Below are 27,943 nucleotides of genomic sequence, written 5' to 3' on the forward strand. Positions count from 1 at the left end.
GCATCTTATGCTAACACTTGCATAAAATAGAAACTTAGAAACTGTAAGCCATCCAAGGAGCAATGGAATCTTCAAATCTTGAGTCCTGTACCTGAAATATGCCCCAGTATCGTAGGGGTGAGTAACATAAAGCTACTCGTAGGAGATGAGCATGCATCGACCTAGCATTTTACAATTTTATCACCTTATGGTGAAACATGTTAAAGGGGCTCATGCCACATAACGTCTATGTCAGGATGAGACCCAGGGAGCATCCTAAGTTATCTAGATCATTTCTATCATAATCACATTGTTCATGCAATTCAAACAACATGGAAACATGGTATACAAGGCAACAAGATATAGATTCTCAAAGTCTTCAACTTGAAATCCAAAATACGAAAACAACAAGTGTGGGTCATGCCACCTAACGTCTATGTTCAAAATGAATCTATAAGGTCATTCCTAAACTACATTTGAACATCAAAACACAAATTATGATATCGATGCAATTTAGCCAACAATGGAACTTCCAATACAACGCATGAAGCATGCTTTCACAAAGCTACATCTTAAGCTAAAAATAGGAAATCAAATAAGGAACAACAAGTTACGATATCATCTAGTTATCAACTTGAAATGAAATACAAAATCAAATAAAGTGGATACTCGGACGTCACGCCGGATCAGGCCGACAACATAGTTACTTTAGGGTTACTAGCCAATGGGTAACCTCCCTATGTGCGCACTAGACTATATAGAGGGACAATCCCCCGTACTAGAACCAAGTCCTAGCCGTAGCCAAACAACGACATCCCCAAGTTTCCAAAATCAACAAATTGTGCAACAACGTATATATATCAACATGTATATACAAGATATCAACTATTTACCAAGCACAATCCAAATTTTGGAAACTTATACAATACATGCTCAAAATTCACAAGTACTATGGCATGTAAGATGTCAAACACAAAGTGTGCAATTCCTTACACATAGCAACAATATATTCAATAAGGAAAAACATATTCTCATGAATATAAAAGTAACAACTATGTTATCCAATGCTCAAAAGTAATCAAGTGAACATACATCAAATCCAAATCCATGATTTAAATATAGAAACAACTTCCCAAATGCAATTAAATCCATGGAGTAATAAAGTAGAATTTAATTAAACATAAATAGTTAAATTCTCTAAATTCCAAGTTAATCCAAATAATCTCAATTTAATATATATTGAAAGACATGTCATGGTCATCATATATATAACGTCAACTGACAAGTTAAGTGATTAAAACACTTAAAACAAAATTAATCAAGCTAATTAATTAATTTCCTCTAGATTTTTAAACAATTCCAAATACCCTCAATTTAATCTATGTTAGAGAACATGCCAAGGCCTATTTAAATACCACATTACAACTTGATTTAACGCTTGATACAACCATGTGAATTAAACTTTCACTAAAGATAAATATTAAATAAAACTTGTAATTCTTAATCAAATGATCCAAATTTAATATATGTTAACCAACATATCTAAGTATAATTTCCTAGCATGTTACAGTTCAAATCAAAGTTATACATCATTATAAATTTTAAATCTTATACAAAGAAATAAAAATTACTAACTTTCTAGATTTGATACAAGGCATACATATATGTTGTATAATCATGGCAAACACACAATACAACACACAAATAATCCTAAAACATTCCCTACCTCTATTGGAATGAAAATCCCAATTACCACCGAAATGAAATCGCCCCAAATTTTCGGTCCGCAAAACAGATTTTTCAGCTTGCTACCTTCAACTTGTAAAATTCATAAAAAATTTAATTCTAAACCAAATTGAATGAATCCAAAGCACGATGAAAGTTTAAACACTGTAATTTGATAATATCAATTTAGTTTCACAAAATATTTTCCCAATTGAAACAGTTTTGACCCACAACTTTGAAACAAATTCTGCCCAAAAAACACATTTTTAGCCTGTAGCTTCCAACTTTGAAAATTCATGAAAAATTCATTTGACATCCAAATTGGGCAACCCTAATTTATTTTGGAAGTAAACATATAAGAGTGTAAAACTGAAAATTTAAGCCATGATCCAATCTCAAAAGGTTAGTGAAATAAATCATCTAAAAATATGTTTTCCAGCTACAATAAAAACATGGATAGCAAATAGTTTTGGATTTTTAAAAAAAATTAGAAATACTTTAAAATCGTGAAAAAATTCTGGGTAGTGTAAAACCCATGGGAGAAGTTCCAGTAAAAATTTTAAGGCAATTGAAGCACCACAGCTCCATATAAAAATTCATTTCCGGACCAAAAAGGAAAAGCTTCAAATTTCCAGCAACTAGCTTGCAACTTCAAAAATTCATAACTAATTCATTTTAAATCCAAATTACATGAAACCAAAACTAAATGAAATCTAATTGAGTATATTTTCATATTCTATATTTAATTTGATAAGATTAATTTCAAGTTAAAACAGTTTAATGGCAAAATACAAGTCCTTCTCTTCCATACATGTAAAACACTCAATAATGACATAAAAATACTTCAAAATAATAGATCAATACCTCACTAGAGAATTGAATCTCTAGATACCAAAGTAAAACTAGGAGTTAGGCTAGATCCTTCAAGGGTTTTGAAGAGGAGGATGAGGGGAACAAAAAGTATTCCAAGTTCAAAGTTCTAAGGTGAGTGAAAGGGCACCAAAAATGAAGTCAAAGCTACTAGTCAAGCTTTTCTCCAATGGTGGCTTCCTTAGGGTTCTTGAGAGGAAAGTGATGAATGAATTAAAATGTGTAAACCCTAAGCTAAATTGGTGGGCTTCTCCACTCACTAGGTGCTCTTGCACTACCTCTTACACACACACTAATGCAAGACTAAAGGTAAGTCCTACACTTGTCATAAATCCAAGTAAGCTTCCAAGATTAAATATTAACCCTACAATTGTCCACCATCCATGCCAACAAGTGCACCAATCCTAGGACAACAAGTGGGTGAATCTCCACCCTCCATGTGTCATGAGATTAAGCCTCCAAGTGGTTCCACCACAAAATCAACAAGTGGCACCATAGGAATGTGACACTTGTCATATTTTTCGAAAATTGCAAAAAGAGTCCTTTTTGAAAATATCTTTCAATTTAATTTACAAAATGGTCCCTAAGACGAAAAATAATTACTTTACTTAATTACCCAAAAACCCCTCAAGTTATGGATAATTGCAAAAAGTCTTGTTTTCATGGCTTTTACAAAGAAAGTAAGCATTTAATATGCATTTCTACAAAAGTAAAAATGTAGATGTCATGGAATTTAAATATCTTGAACGTATGCAAAATCGAAATCAAATCTGAGCACAAAAAATGAGGTTATGCAAGTAAAAGTGAAAAACGAGAAGAGGACGAAATAAGGAAAAGACGAAAAATGAATAGTGTCAAAAAACAAAAAAAAATGTGGAAATGACTCGGTCCTCAAAGGAAGTTGTCAATCCAAAGGAAAGAGTCTCAGAAACCATTTTCGAGCACTCGAGACGACACTAAGAGGCGGGAAATCGAACCTGAAAAGGAAAAGATAATGAAAAAAAAAAATTATCCGCAAAATTTGAAGAAAAAGGGAAAAGGAAGAAAATGACCGGGTCATTACAATCAGACTCTTCATTTGGTTCGGGGTCTACAAGGAGTTTCCTTTTACTTTTCAAGGGACGATCTTGGTCAAGTGGACTTGCATGTTTTATGGACTTGGCGAAAGTTTTCATTAAAGAAATCCTCTTTGAAGTACTTTTTTCAGAAGCGGTAGAGGAGTCATCCTCACTAGACAAAGTGATGGGAGGTATATACTTTTCTTGGCAATAGCTAGGGTCTGTCAAGTAGAAAAGTCTAGTAGAAGTCAGTAAGAAAAAGATTGAAAAAATGTTAATGCTAACTAAGAGGGTATTTATAAAATACCTAGGAAGAGGGAGCAACTTTCTTTTTTCCTTTTGCTTTATAGAGCTCATCTTCTTACAATTTTTCTCTCTTAACCTTCATAAGGGCCATCCCTTTGTCACTTCCAAGAGGCTTGTCACCACCAGAGCCTTTAGGATTACTATCCCTACCTCCTTCAATACCTTCGACTTCTGCAGTCAATTCAACTTTTCCTTCCTTGCTGGTAGGATCCTTATCCTTTCTATCAGCATCATCGTCATCATTGTCTGTTAAAAGAGAGGATGTTTCATTAACAGATTACATGTGATTAGTTTGGAAAGACTCAGAGTGTGGAAAGCTTACCATCAGAGAATGTTTCTTCACGACTTGGTGTGATAGGCTTAAAGAAGTTCAAAAGCCTGTTGTAAACTTCTACATAAGCCAATTTTCTGGTTAAGTTGGCATAAGCAGTCCACTAATCAATGAACTTTTGGGTTACCTCTGGGCAACTATTGAAGCCTTCAAATTCAAAAGAATTTTTCTTCAGGGCATATTTTTCATCCACTGCTTAGAATTGTTCATTCTCGGTAAATCTAACTCTTGTGTTAAAGAGTCTATTAGCCGATTCAAAAGGGGGCAAAGGAATAAGTTGTGTCAAGCCAAGTTGTCTAGCCAATTGAGCTGGATTGTAATATTCAACCCCACAACGACTATTCTTTGAAGTTGGAGTGGAAGTTCAATAGTGCAAATCATGACAGATTAAAAAGCTTGCCCAAATTTTCTTCCAATCATCAGAGGACTTTTTAGTTGAAACTCCAGAATAAGGTACAAGCCAAGAAGGCATCATTCCATAAGTGGAAAAGGGATCTAAGGATGAGTTTGGCGTGAACTCATTATGGTCATAGAAGAAACAAAATACTTCTGTAAAAGAGAAAGGGGTGGGTCTGCTTTTAACAAAACTATAAGATAAAAGAGATTTTTTCGATTGAACAGAAATGGGAGTAGTCAAGCTTAGAAAATATATTTTTAGCCACACCTGGAAAATCTAGAATGGGCCGCCAAAGCGAGTGAAATTAAACTCTAAGAGATCATTGATTCCGCGATACAAGTGAGAAAGAACTAAAGGAACAAGGGCCAAGTCTGCACCTTTGGCAAGAGCAACGGCAATCTGGATGAAATCTTTAGTGACTTATCCAGAAAGAACACAAAATAGGTGTCCAAAGAGCCAGCAAATCAAGAAGGCAATAAGCTCTTTCATTGCAACGGGCCAATCTTTTTGTTGTGGTATTCCATGAAAGTGACAGGAGAATAATAGAATTTCTTGTTTCCATTCTCAAAGGAGGGAAAACTGAAATAACCTACATGTAGCAAGGCACTGATGTCATCTCCATGAGGTTTCAAACCAGTTATACAGCAAATGTCTCTCATTGTGACAGACATCATTTCATTTAGGAGATGTAAAGAGTTAGTCACGTTAGACCAGAAAAAGACAACAGGAAAAGTAGGTTCTTGTCTTGAATCATTGATACCTTGCTCAGTTGAATGGCATCGAAAATACCTTGCCTTTTCCAAGTGGAGGCAATCTTATCATCACTAGAGAGACGATTAACCTATGATTTCTATAATGGACATCATCTTGGCCAGTTCTTGAGAGAAATAGTAGGTTTCACCTTTTTTCCTTTGACAAGGATCAACGGGTACTCCTAATTAAATGGAAGATCATTCTCTACTACAGGGTAAAATTTGGATAAAGATGAAGGAAAGTCATTCAATAGAGCCGGCCCTAGCCCATTCAAAGGACCTACGCAATGGAAAAAATCAAAGGTGATCTCTGATTCAAGTACTAACTTTAGAATTTTTTAGACTAAGTGGCTATGGCTATGAGTTTTGGTTTGATAAGAAGAAGAAACAGGCACAATTGAACTCGTGGTGGACCTGGTTAGCCGTTTCTGTTTTGGAGCCATTATGAGGAAAATTAAGGTTTAGATTAGTGGAGATTGAAAGAGAAGAAGATATGGGAGGTTATGTGAACTGAAGTGGATATTTATGGATCAAATTTGTTGATATATATGAAAAGATAGAAAGATTTTCAAAATTCAAAAGCTGAACAAACCGAGGAGATTTGAACGGTTGAGGAAGGTAAGTACTTATCGAGATTTAATTGGATAGATACAAAAGGCGACTGACTTGCCTTTTCAAGATCTAGCAATTATTCTTTTCGTTAAATAAGTAAGATTTGGTAGGTCCATTCATTTATGATACCTGGAAAACTAGTTCAAGATGGAAGACGGATAAGTTGCCCTTCCAATTTACAAGGGGTTAGTTTCTTTTCAAAAATGGATTTGGTGGGTCCATTTAACGATGAGGTCTTATATGCCGGTTCAGGAATGGATGAGTTCCCAAGGAACGGCTCAGTTTATCCCTTTCAATTCAGAAGGAATTAGTTTCTTTCAAGAAAAGAATTTTGGTGGGTCCAAGAAATTGAAGATTTATTTGTCAATGTCAAAAGCCAAAAGAAATAAATGGGTCATTTAAATTCCATGCCTTTTTTATGCAAACAAAGGCAAAGAATTTAGAGGGGCAATGTTTACACCCTTATTTTCCCCAAACGGAAAATACACACGTGGAAGGAATTTTAAACTAAGCCGGTTTGTGATATATGAAGGAGTTTGGGTCAAGACTGAACTCAAGGAATTTCAATTAGAAGTGGCTGATAGTTTTTGCTTAAAACAACTTCTCCAATTAAAATAGGACACGTGGGGCATAGGTATGAGATTTATTTGACAGTTGAACTTATATGGAAGTCTATCATAGGAGAAGCCATGTAGGAACAAGACGACTCGCTCAAAGGATGTTCAGACGTGGAATATATGTGCCTAAAAACATGGAAGACAGTTTCTTAAAAAAACCACGATAAAACAAAGGAGTTTTTAACGTAGGCCATTACCACCACCATCAGGAGTAATGGTTATTTGTTCAGACAAAGAAAATTGTGTGATTCATTTTTGAGATAGTGGCATCAAAGGACACGATTGTATGATTAATTGCATGTTTGGAACATTGGAGCTCTAGAGGCCTTGAAAGGCACGATTACATTAGTGATGGCATGGTTGGAACGTGGAAGTTCCAGAAAATCAAAACACGGGTCCAAGTTATTTGGAACGTGGGAGTTCTAGAAGCATCATGTGATGGCACGATCACATAATGGTACGATTACATGGGAGTTCTAGGCACGTTTGGAACGTGGAAGAGGAACGTGGAAGTTTTAGAAAGATCAGGAAGGCACGACTGCATGGCTTGGACACTTAGAAGCGTTTGGAAGCATCAATGGAACTGCTCAGAACTGTTATGTTAACTGCTTATATTTTCATTCTATAAATAGGTTATTATGTTGTAACGGAATAGGCTTGCTCAACACCAAACAAAGCACGCATTTCAATACAATCTTTATTTTCATTGCTATGCATTTTCAATATGATTAGTTTCAGTCATGCACTTTACTTGTCATTAGATAATTCCTTTATTTTCATAGGTAACATAGTTCTTCCTAGCCAGTTAATAATCCTGAAGTCCTTTATCAAATGCAAGAACCCAGAGGTGTTCATTCCAGACCTCTTCACCATCGCCTGGTCTCGCAGTCTTCCTTCTGGAATATTGTTTGGATCTCTCTTTGGAACTACTATAGTTCCTGACACGCCCATCCGGTTCTATCGGAACCGATGTCAGCTTTTTTCAGGCCAAACAATGATCACTTCAATGATGCATTCATAGTAAATCTATAAAGTGAAAGATCAATGAAGCAAAAACATTGATTTTTAGTAGCTACCTTTATAGTTTCTTTTATGATCTCGTCAGTGTAAACTTCGGGTTCTGATTCTTGCAAAGATAACATAACACCGATGATTGTTCACCTCTTCTCTTCTTCCAAAACTAAATTAGAAGATCCATTGTTATGATGTGCATCGATTAAGGCCTTCAAAAACACATCCTTCTTTTTATGCAGTCTCATAGTCTTCCTTTGCAATCCAAGAAAATTCAACCACCTCAAGTAGGGAAACAAGTCAACCAAAGCCAATTTTATGGCTGAACTAAAGGTCTAACTAAGATAATCAAACTTGTGTTTATTTCGTCTGAATTATCAAACACATCCCATCAAAATACCTATTCCCAGCAGCCATCTTCATCATAATATTAGAAGCCAACATATAAAAGAATGATTTCAAGTTCACTTTCTGAGCTCCTTTGGTGAACTACTGTTTGGTCAAGAACCTGATTTCCTTTGTTCGGATGCTAAAAGACATCTGGACGCGTGTAGATGAGAACATTTCAAGAACAGTGAAGCGGCGTAGATTGCGCCAATGGTGGCCATAAGGGGCTATTCCAATGGAGGTGAAGTTGTGCTCTAGTATTTTCATCATGGCAAATAATGGACGGTTGGTGAATATGATATCGTTCTTTGTGAAGCATTCTTCTATGGCTGAGGGAGTGGAAACTACCAGGACAAGGCGGGTACCAAACTTGAGAAACAAGATAGGTTGGAGAGTTTTTGTAGAGTGCAATGGATGGGAATTTTGGCCCTTTTCAGGATATGAAGATGGCCTATTATAGGAAGACTAGGAGGGCTTGGTGGTAGATTCTTGCGTTGAACACCATTTTATATGATGAGTTTGAAGAAGATAAAGAGAAATAGACTTATGGCCAGCAGAGTCTCCATACTCTCAATCTCTCACTCCTGAGTTTATCAACTACTAGTAGATGATCAATGCTTTTAATTTATTTTGCTGATTATTTTTTACTCTTTGATCCTTTCACTGGTTTGACAATTTCACACCAATGGAGAAGAAGTAGTTGTGTTAAGCATTTTATTTTATTTTATTTTTTGTTTAAATTAAGATCATTGACTAAATTGCATGATCAAATGTTTGCAAATTAAAAGCATTGATCATCCCCTAGTTGTTGATAAACTAGCATATTTATTCTCCATAATACTAGAAGATGGTCAATGCTTTTAGCTTAATGTTGGGAAACGTGCTAGTTTTATAAACTTTTTGAGGAATTTCCATTCACAGATCTTGATTCATCACATAACGATAAGTTTTATGCAAAAATAAAATATGATGTATCATTCAATTAATGGATTGAATACTTACATTAAAGGTCTGAGTAAACCTTTAAATCTTTCCTCTAAAGTGAATGTTCTCACTTATTGTAGATCCCTTAGCAAGATGCCTTCTCCTTGGATCTCCATCTTTTTGGTAATTGTTTTGCCTTTAGGAATCACTCATAAGCCTCCATGAATGACCTTAGAAAACTAGACTTGTGGGAGCCTCCATTAGATGAGAACATTAACCCTAATTTTCTAGAGAGAGAAAATATATTCATTTTTCCTTCTTCCAAAAATCACCCCTCAAATATACATAGACCATGTATATATATAGGCAACATAAAGATAAAGAAAATGAAACAACAAATCCTTCTCAATCTCTAATTCACATGTCTCAAATCTAATAGGATTCCAATATCAAGTTGGGCTATGAGTGAGAATCCTTTGGGCTTATTATTTTATTAGCTATAATGAATTAATAATTGGTCCGGTCCATAGACCCAATTCAATTAATTCATTAATTAATTTCTACTCCACTAAAAGAAATTAATTGAACTCCAATTAAATAATAAATAACCTCTAAGTCAATATTGCACTTTGACCCCTCTATGCATAATTAGTTATTGGATAAATAAAGCCATCAATCCTAATTAATATATTTATTTTAGTACCATTGATTATTTCTGGCTCAATCATAATAAAAAATTTGTTTGACAAAAATAATAATTTAAATAACTAATTATATACTAAATCATTTTGTCTAAAAACACACGAAGGCCTTCGAATTTACTTTGTGATCAATCATAATCAATACAAAATAAATACAAGTAGCAATGATGCAAATATTGAAAATATAACTCTCTAACTATTAATTACATAATTACCCAAAGTGCCGGTCCAAGGATTCCGAAGATTCCGCCGAACAAATCAAAGTAATTACTAATTAATAAAAGAGTCTATACTTCTCTCATGTTTAAGAGTCAAATGCCATGACGGTAATAAGGAGCAATTGCATACGACGGCTCTCGCAATATATCTCAACCTAACGCGAATCCAGTTCAAGTCTTAGTTAATAATGAGTCCATCCAAAATTACTGACTATGAACAATTTTATGATTACTATTTATATTCATGTATTGATTGCCATCACATACATATATAAATATCTCTTGTAATCAAATGGACACTATCAATTCCTTAATGAATTGAAACATAATACATTGAATTCACCAATTATATAAATCATATATATTTCAGATATGTCAGGAACACATGTCACTATAATCCAAATAGAAATTTGTTATGACAGGGCATATAAATCCTAACACTTAGTATATCGACAACTATCATTTTATTTCTCCATGTTTATTTTTATTGTATAATATGTTAATGATTTTGCTGTCTGTTTTTATATCAAGGTGGTTGAATACTCGTATTCGTTGCTTTGCTCACTGGTTTGACTCTTTTTGTGGTGTGAGGCCTAGCCACAAAGGCAGAACCTCTGGCCAAGACTTTGATGATTGCTGACATACCAGGTTCCACGAAGGATCCGATTGTGAATGGGTATGTGTAGTGTGTGATGCCAAATTATATCTTAGTCGGCCAAAGAGAGGTTATCAGACGACTGTAAAAAGATTGGGAATTGCCCCTTTTGTTAGGTTCTTTAATGACTGTAAGCCAGTCGAGCACAACCAAAAGATGATATAGAATACCTTTAAATGCAATCCAAGGCTCCATTTTTGTGCACTCTTGCGGTTGCTCAAAATGAAGATAACATGTCCTTTTAAGTTCATTGTCAATTTTACCTATGTGGACCCATCTTCTCTTGTAAGATTAAACTCATTAAACATGGTGGCCCACTTGAGGCATGGTTACCTTTCATTTTGAGTAACCACAAGAGTGCATAAAAATGGGTTTACACACACCAATGGAGAAGAAGAGTTTATGTCAACTGGCAAGCAATTTTTTAACATCAATGTCATGGTATGATCACTCTTATTTACTTCTTTTTCCCCCCTTTTTTGCTCATCTTTTTTATTCAAGTCTAACACAATTGTTTAACATCTATGCTTGCAGCCAAATGAGTTACCGTAAATAGTAGACCACCCTTTAGGCATAATAGGCACTTGGATAGACTGATGTTCCCGATCAAATCCTGTTCAATCCATTGATGTAGTTGGTTGGGCTGGAGCAAGACTTAATTTGTTCCTTTCAAGACCGGTAATATGGCAATAATTCTTCTCAGCCATTGTGAAGATAAAAATCTCATTCCACTATAAGTTACTTTCACTTCCTTGAATATAAGTTGGATTTTAAAAAAAAAAAAAAAATAGAATTTTGGTACCAGTGTGGGACTGATTAAAGGCACTCTAATCTTCATCAGTTAGAGAAGGAAATCAGAGAAAATAGGGGTAAATATAGTGCTTAGGATTGCATATGAATACATTAGCCTATAACGTGCGAAGCACAAACTAATGGAAATAAAATAAAAAGAATTTTGTGAAAAATAAAGCATTTTCTCTAACTTTGTATATATAGAAAATTCAAAAGATACTCAACCAAACGAATTTCCAAGTAGTTGCAGGATACTGATAACAAGGCCCTCATATGCCATGAGCTCACAGTATTTGATACAAGCATAGCAGTTATTCAATTAACATGCTGCAAACCATAACCAAGTACAAAACAGGAATATCTTACAAATAGTTTGCAGTTTTGAAAGTTCAAGCAAATGCACACACAACTACAATAGTTCACAGTTGAGAAAGGGCATTGATTAGTGTTTTACGGGGCCTAAAAATGACCTTGATCAGCTTTTCATTTGCCATGTCAGGTTTAGTTTCTGTGCTCACCCATTCTTCCTCCACCTTCTCCCAGTCAAAGCACTGAATTAAAGTTCCGAGTGACGGTGCCATCAGCCTCATGGCCAGGGTCGCTGCAGGGCACTGTCTTCTGCTTGAACCAAATGGGATAAATTTAAACCCTCCTGACTTGTCCCCTTCAGTGTTCTGGAATCGCTCAGGCTTGAACTTGTCGGGCTCTTCCCACACAGTAGGGTCATTGTGCAAGGCATATGTGTTCACCATTAACATTGTACCACGTGGGATGTCGAATCCTCCTACTGTACATTCCTCTGATGATTCACGTGGCGGTATAATTGGCACCGTAGGGCCTAATCTTAGTGTTTCGTTTATGATGCAATGGAGGTATGTCAGTTTTGCAAGATCTCCATCATCAAGTAGCCTAGATGGTTCAACATTCGCATCTATTTCCTCCCTTGCCTTCTTTAATACATCTGGATGTGATATCAGAAATGACCCTGCTGATTCCGACGTAAGTGCTGATGTTTCTGTTCCTGCTATCAGCATTGTCTAAACATCAAAGGCAGGATGATTAGAGGAATAGAAAGTTGTAGTATTTAGGCAGTACAAATAGGTGTGGAAGTTGCACAAAATGACCTTATTAAATCAATTGACTTGCCTATTGCTCATGACCATCTTGCTTATTTACGTTACTGATAATCATCTTCCTTGCCTTTATCCTATATGAATGGGGTCGACCACATGAATTCTCTTTTTCTATTCTTTCCTATTAGATACCATGTCGTCTCTTAAATTTAAGTTTTTTGAAGTCGTTTTTAATTCCTTCATCCCGTGGCTTTACTGATTTGACAAACTATTGGTTCATTTACTATTAAGATATAGTACTTTTGTAGCTTTAATGTGCATTGATTTGTGGAAAAACTTACAAAAGTCATCATGAAGTTTAGCAGTTTGAGTACTCAATATTGATGTCTTCAATGCATAGATTCATCTGAATGGAGTAAATCTATATACTGAAAGATCAATGAAGCAAATTCAAATATATTCAGAAGCAAATTCAAATAGTGGTTTTCAGTTGCTACCTGTATCATTCCTTTTATGATTTCGTCAGTGTAAAACTCGGGTTCTGATTCTTGCAGTGATAACATAGCACCGATGATTGTTTGCCTCTTCGCTTCTTCCAAAATTGAATTAGAAGATCCATTTTTACTATGTGCATCTATTAAAGCCTGCAAAAACACATCCCTCTTTTTATGCAGTCTCATAGTCTTCCTATGCAGTCCAAGAAAATTGAACCACCTCAAGCATGGAAACAAATCACCCAAAGCATTGGTCATGGTTGGACTAAAGGTCTGCTTAAGATCATCGTACTGATGTTTTCTTTCTGCTGAATCATCCAATACAACCCCATCAAAATACCTATTCCCAGTAACCATCTTCATCATGATATTAGAAGCTAACATATAAAAGAATGACTTGAGGTCCACTTTCTGAGCTCCTTTGGTGAACAACTGCTTGGTCAAGAACCTGATTTCCTCTGTTCGGATGCTAGAAGACATTTGAACGCGTGCAGATGAGAAAATTTCAAGAACAGTGAAACGGCGCAGGGTGCGCCAATGGTGACCATAAGGGGCTGTTCCAATGGAGGTGAAGTTTTACTCTAGTATTTTCCTCGTGGCAAATAATGGACGGCCAGCGAATATGATGTCATTCTTTGTAAAGCATTCTTCAATGGCTGCAGGAGTGGAAACTACAAGGACAGGGCGAAAACCGAACTTGAGAAACAAGATAGGACCATATTGGTTGGAGAGCTTGTGTAGAGTGCATTGGATGGGACTTTTGGCCCTTTTCAGGATGTGAAGATGGCCTATTATAGGAAGACTAGGAGGGCTTGGTGGTGGATTCTTGCATTGAACAACCTTTTTTATGATGAGTTTGATGATGATGAAGAGAAATGAAAATATTAGACTTGTGAACAGAAGTGTCTCCATACTTCTTTCTCTCCTACACCAACCAACCAGGTGACACTGAATTTATCAACTATTAGGAGATAATCAATGCTTTTAATTTATTTTTCTGATTATTTTTACTCTTTGCTTTGTTCACTGGTTTGACAATTTCACACCAATGGAGAAGAAGTGGTTTTTCTCTTTGTTTTATTAAGCATTATTTTTTATTTTTTTTTTTAATGAATCAAAACCATTGACTACGCTGCATGATCAAAGCAAAAAAATTAAAAGCATTGATCATCTCCTAATTGTTGATAAACTAGCATTTTTATTCTCCATAATTGTAGAAGATGATCAATGCATTTAGTTTGTCAACAACTAGCATTTTTATTCTCTATGTTTTTATAGTATAATATGATTAATGCATCTTTTAATTATTTTGCTGACTATTTGTATGTCAAGTTGGTTGTATACTTGTATTCCGGTTTTGATTGGCGACATAAAATATTTGATATGATAAAATATTTTTCATGTAATTTTACGAAACCATTTTCTGGTGCATGTTTGGTATAAATACTTGTAACAAACGTATTCAACTGAAAACATGTTGTGACAAGAATATTTTCCGTTGTAACAAATGTATTCAATTGAAAACATGTTGCGACTGGCAGTGACTGTCTTAAACAAATTGGCTCTCTTTTTTGCTTACTACATGAGTGTGACAGCTTCAATATTCTAATGAGCAATTGATTAATGCTATGTTTGTGAATGTATGACCATAAAAGCTATTTAAAACCTCTTTTTTCTTTTTGACATATGAATCAATGTTATCAGAATGGCCACTCTGAGGCAGTGTTTGGGTATGGGTAGAAGAAGGAAATGTTTTTCTATAGTTCAGCGAATAATGCCAATTCAGAGTTCTAACTTTTTGTGTCAAATTCAGAGTTTAGGGACTTTCTGAATTGCTATGGGTCTTCAGCTCGGCTTAGGCTCTTGTTGGAAAGCAGAATCAAGAGTTTGTTATTAAATTTTGCTTGTTTGTAACTATAGCATTCATGTGCTTGTTCTTCTTATTAGTTTGGTCCCCAAACTGGTTTCTTTTTGCTTGGTGATGTTGGGGATTCCATGAGGAGTTTCTGTTTACAGAGGATATGCCCTTTTGTGCTGGTTGTAATTGGCTTTTTGCCTTAGCTTCTGCATAAAGCACCGTTTGTTTCGACATTTTTTTTTTTTACTGGTAAAAATTCTTTTATTTTTATTTTGTCGGTGTATAACAAAGGTCTACGTTGATATTGAGATCGAGTCCATCGGGCAGGACATGTAAAATAACTTGTCAAAAATTGATGAATAAGTTATTTTTGTTAAATTTTAATATTTTTTTTCTTCGTAAATATTTTATGACAACCAAACACCAAAAAAAATAAAAAAATATTTTTTAAAAAATATTTTACTTCCAAACAAACGGAGCCAAAATGCTTACCTTTTTCACAAAAATAAATAAAATTAACTTAATTGGTTCTTAACCAAACACTATCCAATAGAAGGTTGAGATTTGAGTTCAAAGAAATAAATATATGTGTGTGTGTTTTTTTATGTGTTTTACCTAAAAAGAAGAAAAGAAAGAGTCCGTTAAGATTATTTTCATAACATGATAGATATAATTGAATTGATAATTAAGCTTAAGCCAGATGATAATGTTACGTTTGAGCATCAAAATCCCAATTTAAAATTCCTTTATAATTAAATCTTGAAATGAAAAATGGAGATAGCATAAAAAGCTATGAAGGAAACATCAATATTTACTTGGTTAAACTCTTTTCCAATTTACTTATAATTTTCAATTTTTGATTTTTAATTGGGAGCCCACTCCACTCTTCTCCATTTGCGCGTCAATTTTAAAAGAAATAGCAACTTTAACCTTGACATTATAAATAAATAATTATTTTTTTCAAATACCAAGTATACCCTTTGAGATGTGGGACAGTACCATCATATTCCACCACTACCTCTTCTGTGTTGGATTATAATCCCCAATTGGATCACACGTATTGCTTTTATACATAAATATAATATCATCATACAGGTATATTGCGTATATACATAAATAGAATACATCGAGTTAATCAATACTGTTTTTTTTTTTTTTTCTGTATATACTTTCTCTTGGAAAAGAAAAAAATACGTTACATGACATCCTTACAATATTTCCTTCTTTTTTTCTTTTTTAATGAATTAAAATTACAATATTTCCTTCTTTTTTTCTTTTTTAATGAATTAAAATACCTTATGCACGTATATTGGCCTCACAATATACATACAATTCAAATTAAGAGTGAGTTTGAAAGCAAGTTCTCAAGGACTTACCTACATTCCTATCAACACCACTAGATCCCTAAAAGAGTTGTTTTTTGTATTTACCTTCTAATTTAATTGGTATTAGCATAAAGTTATTAAGTTCTTAAATCGCGCCCTCTCTTCATCCACCCAGTCAAAGGCAGTCAATTTCTACCGCATTGTGTGGATCAATCCATCAAAACTAATCTTATTGCTTTAGGCAGCGACTCAAAAGCATAAAAGGATAATTTACATGTAAAATAGAATTTTGTGACCTGTTCATTAACAAAGCTTTCAAGAAATAGATTAATATGGGGCAGCTTGTATTGTCGGCGTAGTATTAAAGGAAGTAAAGAAGGTAAAAAAAAATTAATAAAAATTAAAGTTTTTATAAAAAGGATAATTATGGTATTATAAAATAAAAAAAATAATGCATTAATAAATTTATGGACCTCTTGTCAGTTCCATTTGGTTCCGATTGGTTAAATGGAAATAAGTAAGAAAAGGAAAATAAAAAATAAAAAAAGTGAAGTGAATGAAAAGAAAAGAAAAGGAAAACTATTTTCTAGCATGCACATATGATAAGAAAATTGTAAAAAAATATTAATTTGTTATTTTGGATAACACGAAAGTGAAAAGAAAATAATTATACATGCCAAAATTACCCTTATGATTTCAAATACTAAAAAATAAATGAGTTTGTATTTGATTATGTTTTTTTTTTTTTTAAACAAAGAGATAATAAAATGATGAATTATTAAATTTAATAATATATTTATTTATATTTAAAATAAGACATATTTTCTTAGGTTGAAGTATAACTAATTATTAGTTTAAGATAAACAAATTATTTTATAAAAAAAAAACAACAAGAAGATGAAGAAACTGATAGCAATACTAATTTTTAAAGGAGATTTGATTGTATATTGTTGTTGTCAATTATATATAAACTTGTGGAAATACAAATAAAGAGTTGTTTTGCAAAAAAACTTGCCTCTATGAAACCCAGTAAAAATAAAAATAAAGAAAGATAAAAATAAAGAAAGAAGTTGTATTGTACTATTCAGTTAATGGATAAAATATGAATGTTAAATAAAAAGATACTCGCGCGAAAATATTATTTCAATGTGTTTTGTGTAGGAAAAGTTTTGAGAGAAAATAGACAAGTATGGAAGCAAAATTTTCCATTAAGTTTATTTTTTCATCTATCCAAAAAAAAAATCATAAAAAAGGAGAGTGAGAATATATATTGTCTCCCTTCTTATTTGTACCTAAATGATGTAATATAATTTATTTTAACTAGACAAATAATGCATATGTCTACTTTGCCGCTCTAAAAATTTAGATCATTCGACCTTCTAATTTGAAGTAACAAAATATATATATATATGGACTACAAAATCGTTTGTCACGTTTAAAATATTCTAATAAGGATTAAGAATATAATATAGTATAAGTATGAATTAATATTTTTGATTGAATGATTACTGAGGAGGCCCTGGATGACATGGGCCAGGTCCGACTCGCAAAACACAACCTTCAGTCCGAACAGCTGGGTCAGCCATAGAAAGACACTGCCATATGGGCCGAGCGGGAGTAAGCCCATCAAGAGTGACCAGGGCTTACTGAGGAATAGGCCCAGGTCCAGCAATTAGTAAATATCTTGTAAATATCTTGTAAATATCTGGTAAGTATCTATAAATAGGAGTTGGAATGAAGAGGAGGTGGATCTTGATTCGGGTTGAGGTGTAAGAATTCTAGAGAGAGAAAGAATAGAAGGAGTTTCTTGCATCTTCAATTGGCGCCGTCTGTGGGAAACGCATAAAAGTTTGGTTGATCAATGAGGAGTATCGAATGGATTCAAACCAATTCGGTTGATCGAGACTCGATCTTGCGGATTTGAATCCAGATCTGAGCGATTGTGACCTACTCTGGAGGAATTACGATTCTTGAAGCTTTGGCAGGAGTGACTTCAGATCTACGCAACCGCGAGTTGCTCGATTGTGACAGGATCTGACGGATTTAGAGTCCAGGCAATTCAGATCTTGTAAACAGTGAGCATAATTCGGAGAATTAGAAGCCAGATCTAAAAATTCCTACTCACGAAGCTTAGATCTACTCGCGAACTTGAGATTAATGCCTTTACTCCGTTCGGGAATAATGATAGGTGAAAGCTCCAATCCGATGGAGGCTGTCCAGCAAACAAAGCTTGAAGAGTTGATGAATTTGATTGAAGCTCTCAGAAAAGAAAATGCAGAATTGAAAGCTGGATTGCAGCATCGGCAAATACCCGCAGTTTCGCATCCGCTTCCGGTCGGAGAAGGAGGTGTTCCATTTAGTATCGCGCATCAAGGCGATCAGAACGAGAACAATCAGTCAGCTCACCACCGTGATGAAAGGATGATGGACAATTCGCCGCCAAATGTTCGTCGAGTTGAAGATCACGAAGGCTCGACTCACGTTGATCCGCAGCGGGAAAGGTTTGACCGAGAGGAAGTGATGGAGGTAGATCGCCGTCGAGTAGCGTCGCCTTGGCAGAGAGAGTTCATAGAGGAACGGTCGTTCGATCCGTCTTACCGGCCCTCCATGGTTACTGTCACTCATCACGGTTCGGAGGGCAGAACCGTAACTCACAGAGCTACCGCTGGACTCCAGAGAGAGAATGAAGCTCTCCGATCCGCAGCTCGGACGGTGGATTCACCGTTCACCGACGAGATCTTGAATGCGCCGCATCCAAGGAAGTTTGCTATGCCAGTCTTTATTCTGTTTGACGGAACAACCGATCCGATCGATCATGTGTATCATATCCAGTTGAAAATGGCCCTGAATACGGAAAACGACTCTTTAATGTGCAAATGCTTCCCTACAAGTCTGGCCGGACCGGCGCTCAGCTGGTTCAAAAACTTGCCTAGGAGCTCCATTGGCAGTTTCAGGGACCTGTGCGATCGGTTCATAAGCCAGTACTATGGGAACAAACGCCCGCCGAAGGACATCTCGAGCCTGTTCACGATGCGGCAACACAAGGATGAACGGCTCCAGGCCTTTCTTACCAGGTTTAATCTCACTAAGAGTATGGTAATCGAATGCCATCCTTCTACGGCAGTTCAAGCCTTCAAGTTAGCCATGACACGCGGAACTCCGTTTCACACCAGTCTGGTAGTGAATACGCCAGCTACCATGGATGAACTCAATGAGAGAGCCGATGGCTTTGTGCGCCTCGAAGAAGAGGAGGCAGCTAATGCTCGGACAACGTCGCTTGTGTCGACCGAGGAAAAGTCCAAGGCAAAGATCAGGCAGAAGCAGGCTCAGCCGCAACGTCAGACCACTTGGAAGGCCGAAAAAAGGTCCAGGGAGGAAGAGTTGATTACTCCGCTGAAGGTCACTCTGGCGAGGTTGTATCAGGAGAACAAGGACAAGTTTCATCCACCACTGCCAATTAGACAACCCCTCGAACAGAGGGATCAAACTAAACATTGTGCTTTTCATTCTGATTTCGGACATCAGACTAACGAATGCAGGAACCTGAGGAGGCAAGTGGAGATGTTGATAGCTAGAGGGGAGTTTGCGAGTTATGTTCAAGGCTCGGCGATGGAGCAGAATCGACCAGTGGAACAAATAAAAAGGAGTCATAAACAAAGCTCCCACAATTCGCAACCAGTTCGTATAATCAATGCTATCCATGGTCGACCCGAGCCTAGTGAAGAGCCAGATGAGCTGCTACGGGTGCGCCTGCGGCAGACGCAGATGAAGAAAAGGGTCGGCAATGTGACCACTCTACACCAACAGAGCCCGTCAATGCAGATAAAGTTCGACTGGACAGACCTGCAGCGTGTTCAACTGCCTCATGACGACCCGTTGGTAGTCAGTTTGACAGTGGCAGAGTGCTTGGTGCGCAGAGTTCTGATCGATCCTGGGAGCAGTGCGAATGTTATGCCAAGGGACACATTTGACAGGCTCGACATTAAACCAGAGAGGCTCAAGCCCACCGGAAATCCCTTATTAGGGTTCGATGGGAAGAGGGTGGAACCCGTCGGGATGGTGGAAGTAGAAGTTCAAGCTGCAGAGCGAGCTCTTATGGAAACTTTTGTGGTTGTGGAAATTCACCCCTCGTATAATCTCCTGATGGGAAGAGGATGGATTCACAGAGTCCGAGGTGTACCCTCAACTCTGCATCAGGTCATGAGGTGCCTCGGGCCCGATGGAGATAAAGTGATAGACATTCGGGGGGATCAGGTCGCAGCCAAAGAGTGTTATTCCGTCACACTAAAGCATGCAGGGAAGGGAAAGGCGCCCGTCCGATCGACAAGCCCCAGATAGCAATTACAGGAACCTCCACTCGAGCAGAATAGGGTGGAGGAGTCAGCCGACTTGACCGAGGAGCCCCTTCTGGATGTGCAGATCGATCAGTCCAGGCCAGAACGAACTACCAGAGTGGGTATAAGACTGACCAGAGAAGAGCAGCAAGAGCTAGTGGATTTCTTATCCCACAATGTCGACGTATTTGCATGGAGTCACCTCGACATGCCTGGAATTAGTCCTTCCGTCTCCTGTCATTCCCTGAATGTCAATCCTAATTTCAAACCAGTGAAACAGAAGCAGCGAAGATTTGCTCCAGAACGTAATCAGATCATAACGGAAGAAGTTGATAGGCTGCTTGATGCGGGATTTATCAGAGAGGTGCACTACCCTGAGTGGTTGTCCAACGTCGTTGTGGTGCAGAAGAAAAATGGGAAATGGCGCGTATGCATTGATTTCACCAATTTAAACAAAGCCTGCCCGAAGGACAGTTTCCCGTTGCCTAAGATTGATCAAATGGTGGATGCCACCACGGGGTATGAGCGTTTAACCTTTCTGGACGCATATTCGGGTTATAATCAGATTCCTATGGACCCCGCAGATGAAGAAAAAACTTCTTTTGTCACCGAGCGAGGAACATACTGCTACAAGGTTATGCCTTTTGGATTAAAGAATGCGGGAGCAACTTATCAACGACTTGTCAGCAAAGTTTTTAAGAATCAAATGGGTAAGATTGTCGAAGCCTATATTGATGATATGGTGGTGAAAAGTAGGAAAAAGGATGATCATCTGAAGCATCTGCAAGAGGTATTTGATGTACTAAAGCGATATGGGATGAGGCTCAATCCGACCAAGTGCTCGTTCGGTGTGAGTTCCGGGCAGTTTCTGGGACACGTGGTCAACCGCAGGGGCATCGAAGTTAGCCCCGCTCAAGCAGAGGCTTTGATTAAGAATGCCGAGCCAAAGACGATCAGAGAGGTGCAAGCCCTAACAGGACGAATAGCTGCATTAAGTCGATTTATTTCAAAGTTGTCAGACCACTGCAAACCATTCTTTGACACGATTCGGAGCCATGGAAGGCAGGTCTGGGGGGATGAGCAACGACAGGCATTGACTCATTTGAAGCAATATATGCAGAATCCGCCAGTCCTGTCAGCCCCAGAACCGGAAGAAAAGTTATTTCTATATCTTGGAGTATCTGGTGTCGCGACGAGTGCCGTTCTGATTCGTTGCAAGGAAGGGGTGCAATACCCAGTATTTTATGTAAGCAAAACACTGATGGAGGCAGAAAAAAGATACTCAAAGGCCGAACGGGTGGTACTTGCACTTGTAAATGCAAAAAGAAAGTTAAGGCATTATTTTGAATCCCACCCCATAGCTGTTCTAACACCTTTCCCAATCAGAACGCTCATGCACAAGCCAGAGCTCTCGGGCAGAATGACAAAGTGGGCCATAGAGTTGAGTTCATTTGACATAACGTACGAGCCGAGAACAGCTATTAAAGGGCAAGCGGTGGCCGATTTCCTACTAGAATGTGATGCCGAAGATACGGAAGAGGACCTTAGAAGCGGCTCTTGGAAACTTTTTGTGGATGGCTCCTCTAACCAGACGGGGGCTGGGATTGGGATCAAACTGCAAACCCCAGAGGGTACTTCCTTGAGCCAAGCACTCAGACTTGAGTTCCGAGCCACCAATAATGAAGCGGAATACGAGGCGTTGCTAAATGGATTAAAGTTGGCCAAAGAGCTACAGATCAAAAGTTTGACAGTGTATAGTGACTCACAGCTGATTGTTCGGCAGGTAAATGGTGAGTACGCAACCAAGGATGACATAATGGGGGCATACCGTTCTGCCGTTCTGCGTAGAGCCAAGGACTTTGCAAAGATTGAATTCATACAGTTGCCGAGGGAACAGAATGCAGATGCAGACCGTTTAGCATGCAGTGCTTCAAGTTGCGGTGAAACATTGGCGAGGGTGATTCCAGTGGGAATAGTGACCCAGCCGTCCATTTTCGAAGAACCGATGGTCTCGGACCCTTGGCAAGTCAACGTCATACCGTATGAACCGAGTTGGATTGACCCAATCATTACCTATATTCGAGATGGCGTTTTGCCTATGCAAAGGGATGAAGCTAGGAAACTCAAAAAGAATGCTGCCAAGTACGCCATCGTGCGGAACCAGCTGTACAGAAGGTCCTATTCTGGCCCGTACTTGAAATGTGTCACCCCCGCGGAGTCGCAGCAGGTATTGCGAGCTATTCATGAGGGTGTGTGTGGCAATCATTCTGGGGGAAGATCGTTAGCGCATAAAGCAATGACACAAGGGTATTTTTGGCCAAACATGTCAAGAGATGCGGAGGAGTTCTCTCGAAGGTGCGATAAGTGCCAACGATATGGACCAATGATCCACCAACCACCTGAAGAATTGCACGTAATGGCCTCGCCGTGGCCTTTCGCGCAATGGGGGATGGATGTGGTCGGTCCTCTGCCAACTGCAAGAGCTCAGAACAAGTATGTGTTACTGGCCACGGATTATTTCACTAAATGGGTGGAGGCAGAACCGTATCCTAGCGTGACTCAGACTCAGGTGAGACGATTTATCTGGAACAACATTATCTGCCGCTTCGGTGTTCCCAGAACAATAGTCATGGACAATGGCACAAACCTCGACAGCAGGCAAGTAAGAAAGCTGCTGGAGGAGTATGGAATCAACCAGAAGTTGGCTGCAGTAAGTCATCCTCAGGCTAACGGACAAGCAGAAATCACAAACAGAACCATTTTCGCCTGCATTAAGAAGAAGCTGGAAGATCATAAGGGGAAGTGGTTGGATGAACTCCCGAACGTTCTATGGGCTTACAGAACCACCCCAAGGCGGCCGACTGGGGAGAGCCCGTTCGCGATGGCGTATGGTACCGAAGCAGTTATACCGGTTGAGCATTTAGTCCCCACTATCAGAAGCTTAGCATGGAGTCGAGATCAGAACGACAAGATGTTAAGATTGAACCTCGACATGATAGACGAAAGGAGGGACGCAGCGGCTATAAGGCTAGCATCGTATCAGCAAGTGCTGGCGAATAGTCACAATAAGAGAGTAAAACGCAGGGATTTTGCCCCGGGCGATCTGGTTCTGAAAAGAAAGGTGGGGATGGTCAAAAAAATGATGCCACCCTGGGAAGGCCCATACAGAATTGCAGAAGTCATTGGCAAAGGGGCATATACGTTGGAAACCATGGCGGGAAAGTTGGTCAGCAAGCCCTGGAACGCCACGTCTCTGAAGAGGTACTATCAATAGAAGCTAAGTTCTGGTTTTAATTGGATGTTATTTGTTATCAATCAAATACATATGAATGAGCAAGTTACCGGAATTTACAAAAAAAGAAGAGAAGAATTTTCTTTTCCAATGGTCTACTATAAAAATTTAAAGCCAAGTGGCAAGTGGCATTCTAGCCGAGCGCCAGGCACTTAAGCAAGATAAGTGGCAGCTGGCACTATAAGCCGAACGCCAGACACTTGCTAAAAATTTAAAGCCAAGTGGCAAGTGGCATTCTAGCCGAGCGCCAGGCACTTAAGCAAGATAAGTGGCAGCTGGCACTATAAGCCGAACGCCAGACACTTGCTAAAAATTTAAAGCCAAGTGGCAAGTGGCATTCTAGCCGAGCGCCAGGCACTTAAGCAAGATAAGTGGCAGCTGGCACTATAAGCCGAACGCCAGACACTTGCTAAAAATTGAAAGCCAAGTGGCAAGTGGCATTCTAGCCGAGCGCCAGGCACTTAAGCAAGATGAGTGGCAGCTGGCACTATAAGCCGAACGCCAGACACTTGCTAAAAATTTAAAGCCAAGTGGCAAGTGGCATTCTAGCCGAGCGCCAGGCACTTAAGCAAGATGAGTGGCAGCTGGCACTATAAGCCGAACGCCAGACACTTGCTAAAAATTGAAAGCCAAGTGGCAAGTGGCATTCTAGCCGAGCGCCAAGCACTTAAGCAAGATAAGTGGCAGCTGGCACTATAAGCCGAACGCCAGACACTTGCTAAAAATTTAAAGCCAAGTGGCAAGTGGCATTCTAGCCGAGCGCCAGGCACTTGCCGTACAAACACACAGCAAAGCTAATATAAAAAGAAAAAGAGAGAAAAGATATATATGTACTGAAGATAAGTTGAACAGAGCACAACACATAGAGAAAAAGAGTTCGGCCATTTCATTAATATTGAACATTTAGTTTACAAAAGAGAGGTGTCCATCATTACAAGAAGATATGAACTGGAAGAATTCGAAGGAGCCCTAGCTAGACGCCTCAGTACCAACAGCATCCTGGTCCTGCCGACTCGCCTCCTCGGCCCCATCAGCCGCCTCACCTTCATGAGGTGGGGAATCCAGGTGAATAACTGAGTCGTTCGGCTGGGGTTCAGCGTCAGCAGTGGCTACAGAGGGAGCCACGGTTGACGATTGGGGAGCGGTCAGTGGCAGAGCGGTAGGAGGAGCTGTGATGATCCTTGAGGATGCGATGTCCTGGCACTCATCAAATATACGCTCCGCTTCGGTGGGTTCTGGGTCGACATAGACCCCCAGAGGCTCGATCCCCAGATCCTTGTCTACCTCATCCGGAGTGGAGCTGGTCTGTCCCTCATCCGGAACCCGGTCGGCGAAACCTTCCCGGAATCCTTGAGCATACCGAAGAGCACCGACCCTGGAGAACCGAGCATGAAGGGCCAGCATCCCACCACCCACTCTGCTGATAGCGTCGATCAGAGCGGTACGCTCGTCCAGAGCTCTTTTTTCAAAAGCCATCCGAGCAGACTGTTCATCAGCTAGAAGACGTTGAAGTTCTGCCTTCTCTTCTCTGAGTGATTCCTGCTCAGTCTGCCAGACGCTCTTCTCGAGCTGGAGGGCGTCCTTCTCATCCTGAAGGGAATCATTCTCCTTTTTCAGGACATCTCTCTCTTGCTCGGCTTTGTCAAGCCGAACCAGCACCTCGGTATTCTTCATGGCAAGGAGGTCGTTCTCTTTATTAGCCACCTCCAGGCTGTCAGAATACTTTCGGGCCCTGGCGTTCCCCATTTCCACCTGCTTCTGCATGGCCATCATCCCGAACAATGTCTGCATAGGTGCACAATAAGAACGGTTAAACCAATAGTCAGAACGGGCGAAGGCAAGACCAAGTAATATAAGAGAATTCATGAGTTAGAAAATAAAAGTCACCTCCATAGCAGATTGGGGAAAGCGACTGAACACGTCCTTCTGGGAAAGGCCCTTTGCCGCCTCAATGTCCTTCGGAGTCCACATGCTCCTGTAGTAGGCCATAGCGGTCTGGCCATCCTTCAGCATGGTCTCGTTCGGTTTCACGAACGTCCCATCCGTTCGAGTGTACCGAGGGGCCCATGGCGGCAAGCTGGGGATAGAAGGGGGGCCTGAAGCAGAAGCAGAGCCACCAGCTGCAGGAGGCCCAGAGTGAGAAGGAGCTCTGATCGCTCGGTGCAAGAGAGTACCCGGCCCAGAGACTCGGGTCCTTCTAATAAGAGGCTCCTCCTCAGGGTCGATTTCACTATCAGGATGAGGCCTTTTGCCTCACTCTTTGTCCCGACCGCCCCCCGCAGCAGCAGGAGCTATGGTAGCTGGGGAGGGCGCGTTCTGGTTGGCCGCAGGGGCGCTGGCAGCAGGGTTAGTAGCCACTGCGCTCGGGACAGTGTCAGATATGGTGGCTGAAGAAGAAGCCGACGCTGGAGAGGAGGTCGCCCCAGCAGCAGGAATGACTGGGGGAGTATTTTTCCTCCTGCCAAAAGAGGGAATCTGCAGTCTGCTCATATTGTAGCCGAGTGATGAGAGCGCAAAGAGGTTGTCTGAAGTGAGGAGATCTGAGCAGGAAGGAATATCGTTCAGAACGTATCTCTTCAAGTAGTTAATCCTATCCCTGCAAACACTGTAGCTCAAGTCATCACAAGGTATTCCCAAGGAGCGGCATAAGTAAGTGCAAAAACGAGGAACGCATGTTTCACAGGGGCAGTCATGTTTATGGGATTTGAATTTTTTATAGGAGGAGACAGAGCAGACACCAAAGGCGCTCGGGATTGGGTAATCCTTTGCAGCCGGCGAAGACCAAGCCCCACTAATACCCACTATGCTATCCCTCCAACCCTTTTCAGATTTTATTGTGTCAGTGCATATGGACATCTTCTCGAACGGGTAGAGGTGGTAGAAGGGCTCGTTAGTACGGATCTTACTGACCTTATAGCACAGAAGGAGGTCTATGAGGTCAAGGTCCAGATTTCTGTCACGCATCAATAAGAGCATAACAGATATGATCCTAAAGAAGTTGGGGTTGACCTGCAGAGGGGATATCCCCAATCTGTTGAAGACGTAACTAAAGAAAGGGTGCAGAGGGAACCTAACAACATTCAGTTGAAGGTTTGTGAATAAGACTTCGCCGGGCAGGAGGCCGGCGCCGGTCGTAATATTAACGTCTTGGGGGCAAACCCTAACTACGATGTTGTCAGGAAGTCTAAGTCTCATACGAAGAACACCCAGATCTACAACCATGGTGGAAGTGCAAGAAGAATCTAAAAGAGGGAAAATGGAAGCCTGCCGAAAGTAAAAAGAACGAAACTAACCTCGGAGGACTGCAAGATCGCTGGGAGAATGACTCTCGAAGGATTTCACCGGAAAAGGCTTAGCACAGTTCTAGAAAGAGGGAGATTTGGCTGATGATGGAGACGGTAAAGGGAAGTGAAGTGGAATTCTAGAGCATTATATAGGCAAGGGGGCCCGAGGGCCGAAGCGTCGGGAAGGCAAGAAATCCCTCGAACCCCGGAACATTGATTCTGGATCTGACCGTTCGCTCCCCCACGTGGTTATCTCGAGCCGTCAGCGTCATGATGAGACGCCATCAATAATTACCCCTTATTAAATAAGGGGCAATTATGGGGGCAATTGAGGAGGCCCTGGATGACATGGGCCAGGTCCGACTCGCAAAACACAACCTTCAGTCCGAACAGCTGGGTCAGCCCATAGAAAGACACTGCCATATGGGCCGAGCGGGAGTAAGCCCATCAAGAGTGACCAGGGCTTACTGAGGAATAGGCCCAGGTCCAGCAATTAGTAAATATCTTGTAAATATCTTGTAAATATCTGGTAAGTATCTATAAATAGGAGTTGGAATGAAGAGGAGGTGGATCTTGATTCGGGTTGAGGTGTAAGAATTCTAGAGAGAGAAAGAATAGAAGGAGTTTCTTGCATCTTCAATTACACTATTAATAACTTAATTTTGGACCATTTTAGCATTTATTTAATTAAGTACGTTTAATATCGCAATTTGAATATAATTTTTTTTTTAAAATAATAACTACCAATTAAAATGGGTTAGAAGTTTGGACAATACTTGCCTTAGATTATATAAAAATGAGTTTGTGTATAATTTTTTTAAAAAAAACACATTGCAGCCATTCTTTAACGCTGGAACTTGTTCCTAATAACCTTGAGAACTTCAAAGTTGAAACACTATTTTAGCACCCAAATTTCGAAATGAAATTTTTTTTTAGAGGTGATGATGG

General features: G+C 39.3%; 1 protein-coding gene, 1 long non-coding RNA gene and 1 pseudogene across 2 annotated transcripts in view; all 3 read right to left on the reverse strand.

Annotated features, from left to right (window-relative positions):
• The window catches only part of LOC132273295 (uncharacterized), a 47,332-nt gene extending 44,486 nt beyond the window's left edge, over positions 1-2,846 (reverse strand). Inside the window, exons 1-2 of the long non-coding RNA XR_009470073.1 lie at positions 2,569-2,846; positions 1,706-1,797 (exon numbers count right to left, since the gene is read on the reverse strand). This is a non-coding gene — a long non-coding RNA (uncharacterized LOC132273295). The remainder of the gene's footprint in view (positions 1-1,705; positions 1,798-2,568) is intronic.
• Positions 2,847-11,675: 8,829 nt separating this feature from the next.
• Positions 11,676-14,135, reverse strand: LOC132272633 (cytochrome P450 81C13-like; annotated as a pseudogene).
• A 10,327-nt stretch (positions 14,136-24,462) lies between these two features.
• Positions 24,463-25,929, reverse strand: LOC132272634 (uncharacterized). The gene is made up of 3 exons (XM_059773738.1): positions 25,599-25,929; positions 25,198-25,496; positions 24,463-24,505 (listed from the first exon to the last, which is right to left on the reverse strand). The coding sequence occupies exons 1-3, from the start codon at positions 25,722-25,724 to the stop codon at positions 24,463-24,465; spliced, it is 468 nt and encodes a 155-aa protein (XP_059629721.1). The 5' UTR covers positions 25,725-25,929.
• Between the last annotated feature and the right edge of the window lie 2,014 nt (positions 25,930-27,943).

The sequence above is a fragment of the Cornus florida genome, unplaced genomic scaffold (assembly GCF_030987335.1).
Source record: "Cornus florida cultivar Cherokee Brave unplaced genomic scaffold, ASM3098733v1 CherokeeBrave_3.0.0_Hap2_Chr09, whole genome shotgun sequence".
NCBI lineage: Eukaryota > Viridiplantae > Streptophyta > Magnoliopsida > Cornales > Cornaceae > Cornus > Cornus florida.

Coding starts and splice junctions, on each gene's coding strand:
- LOC132272634 (XM_059773738.1), bottom strand. CDS start 25,724: ATGCTGAAGGATGGCCAGACCGCTATGGCCTACTACAGGAGCATGTGG. Junction 25,497..25,598: donor TTCCCCAATCTGCTATGGAG/GTGACTTTTATT, acceptor GCACCTATGCAG/ACATTGTTCGGGATGATGGC. Junction 24,506..25,197: donor CGTCTTCTAGCTGATGAACA/GTCTGCTCGGAT, acceptor TTTTTATATTAG/CTTTGCTGTGTGTTTGTACG.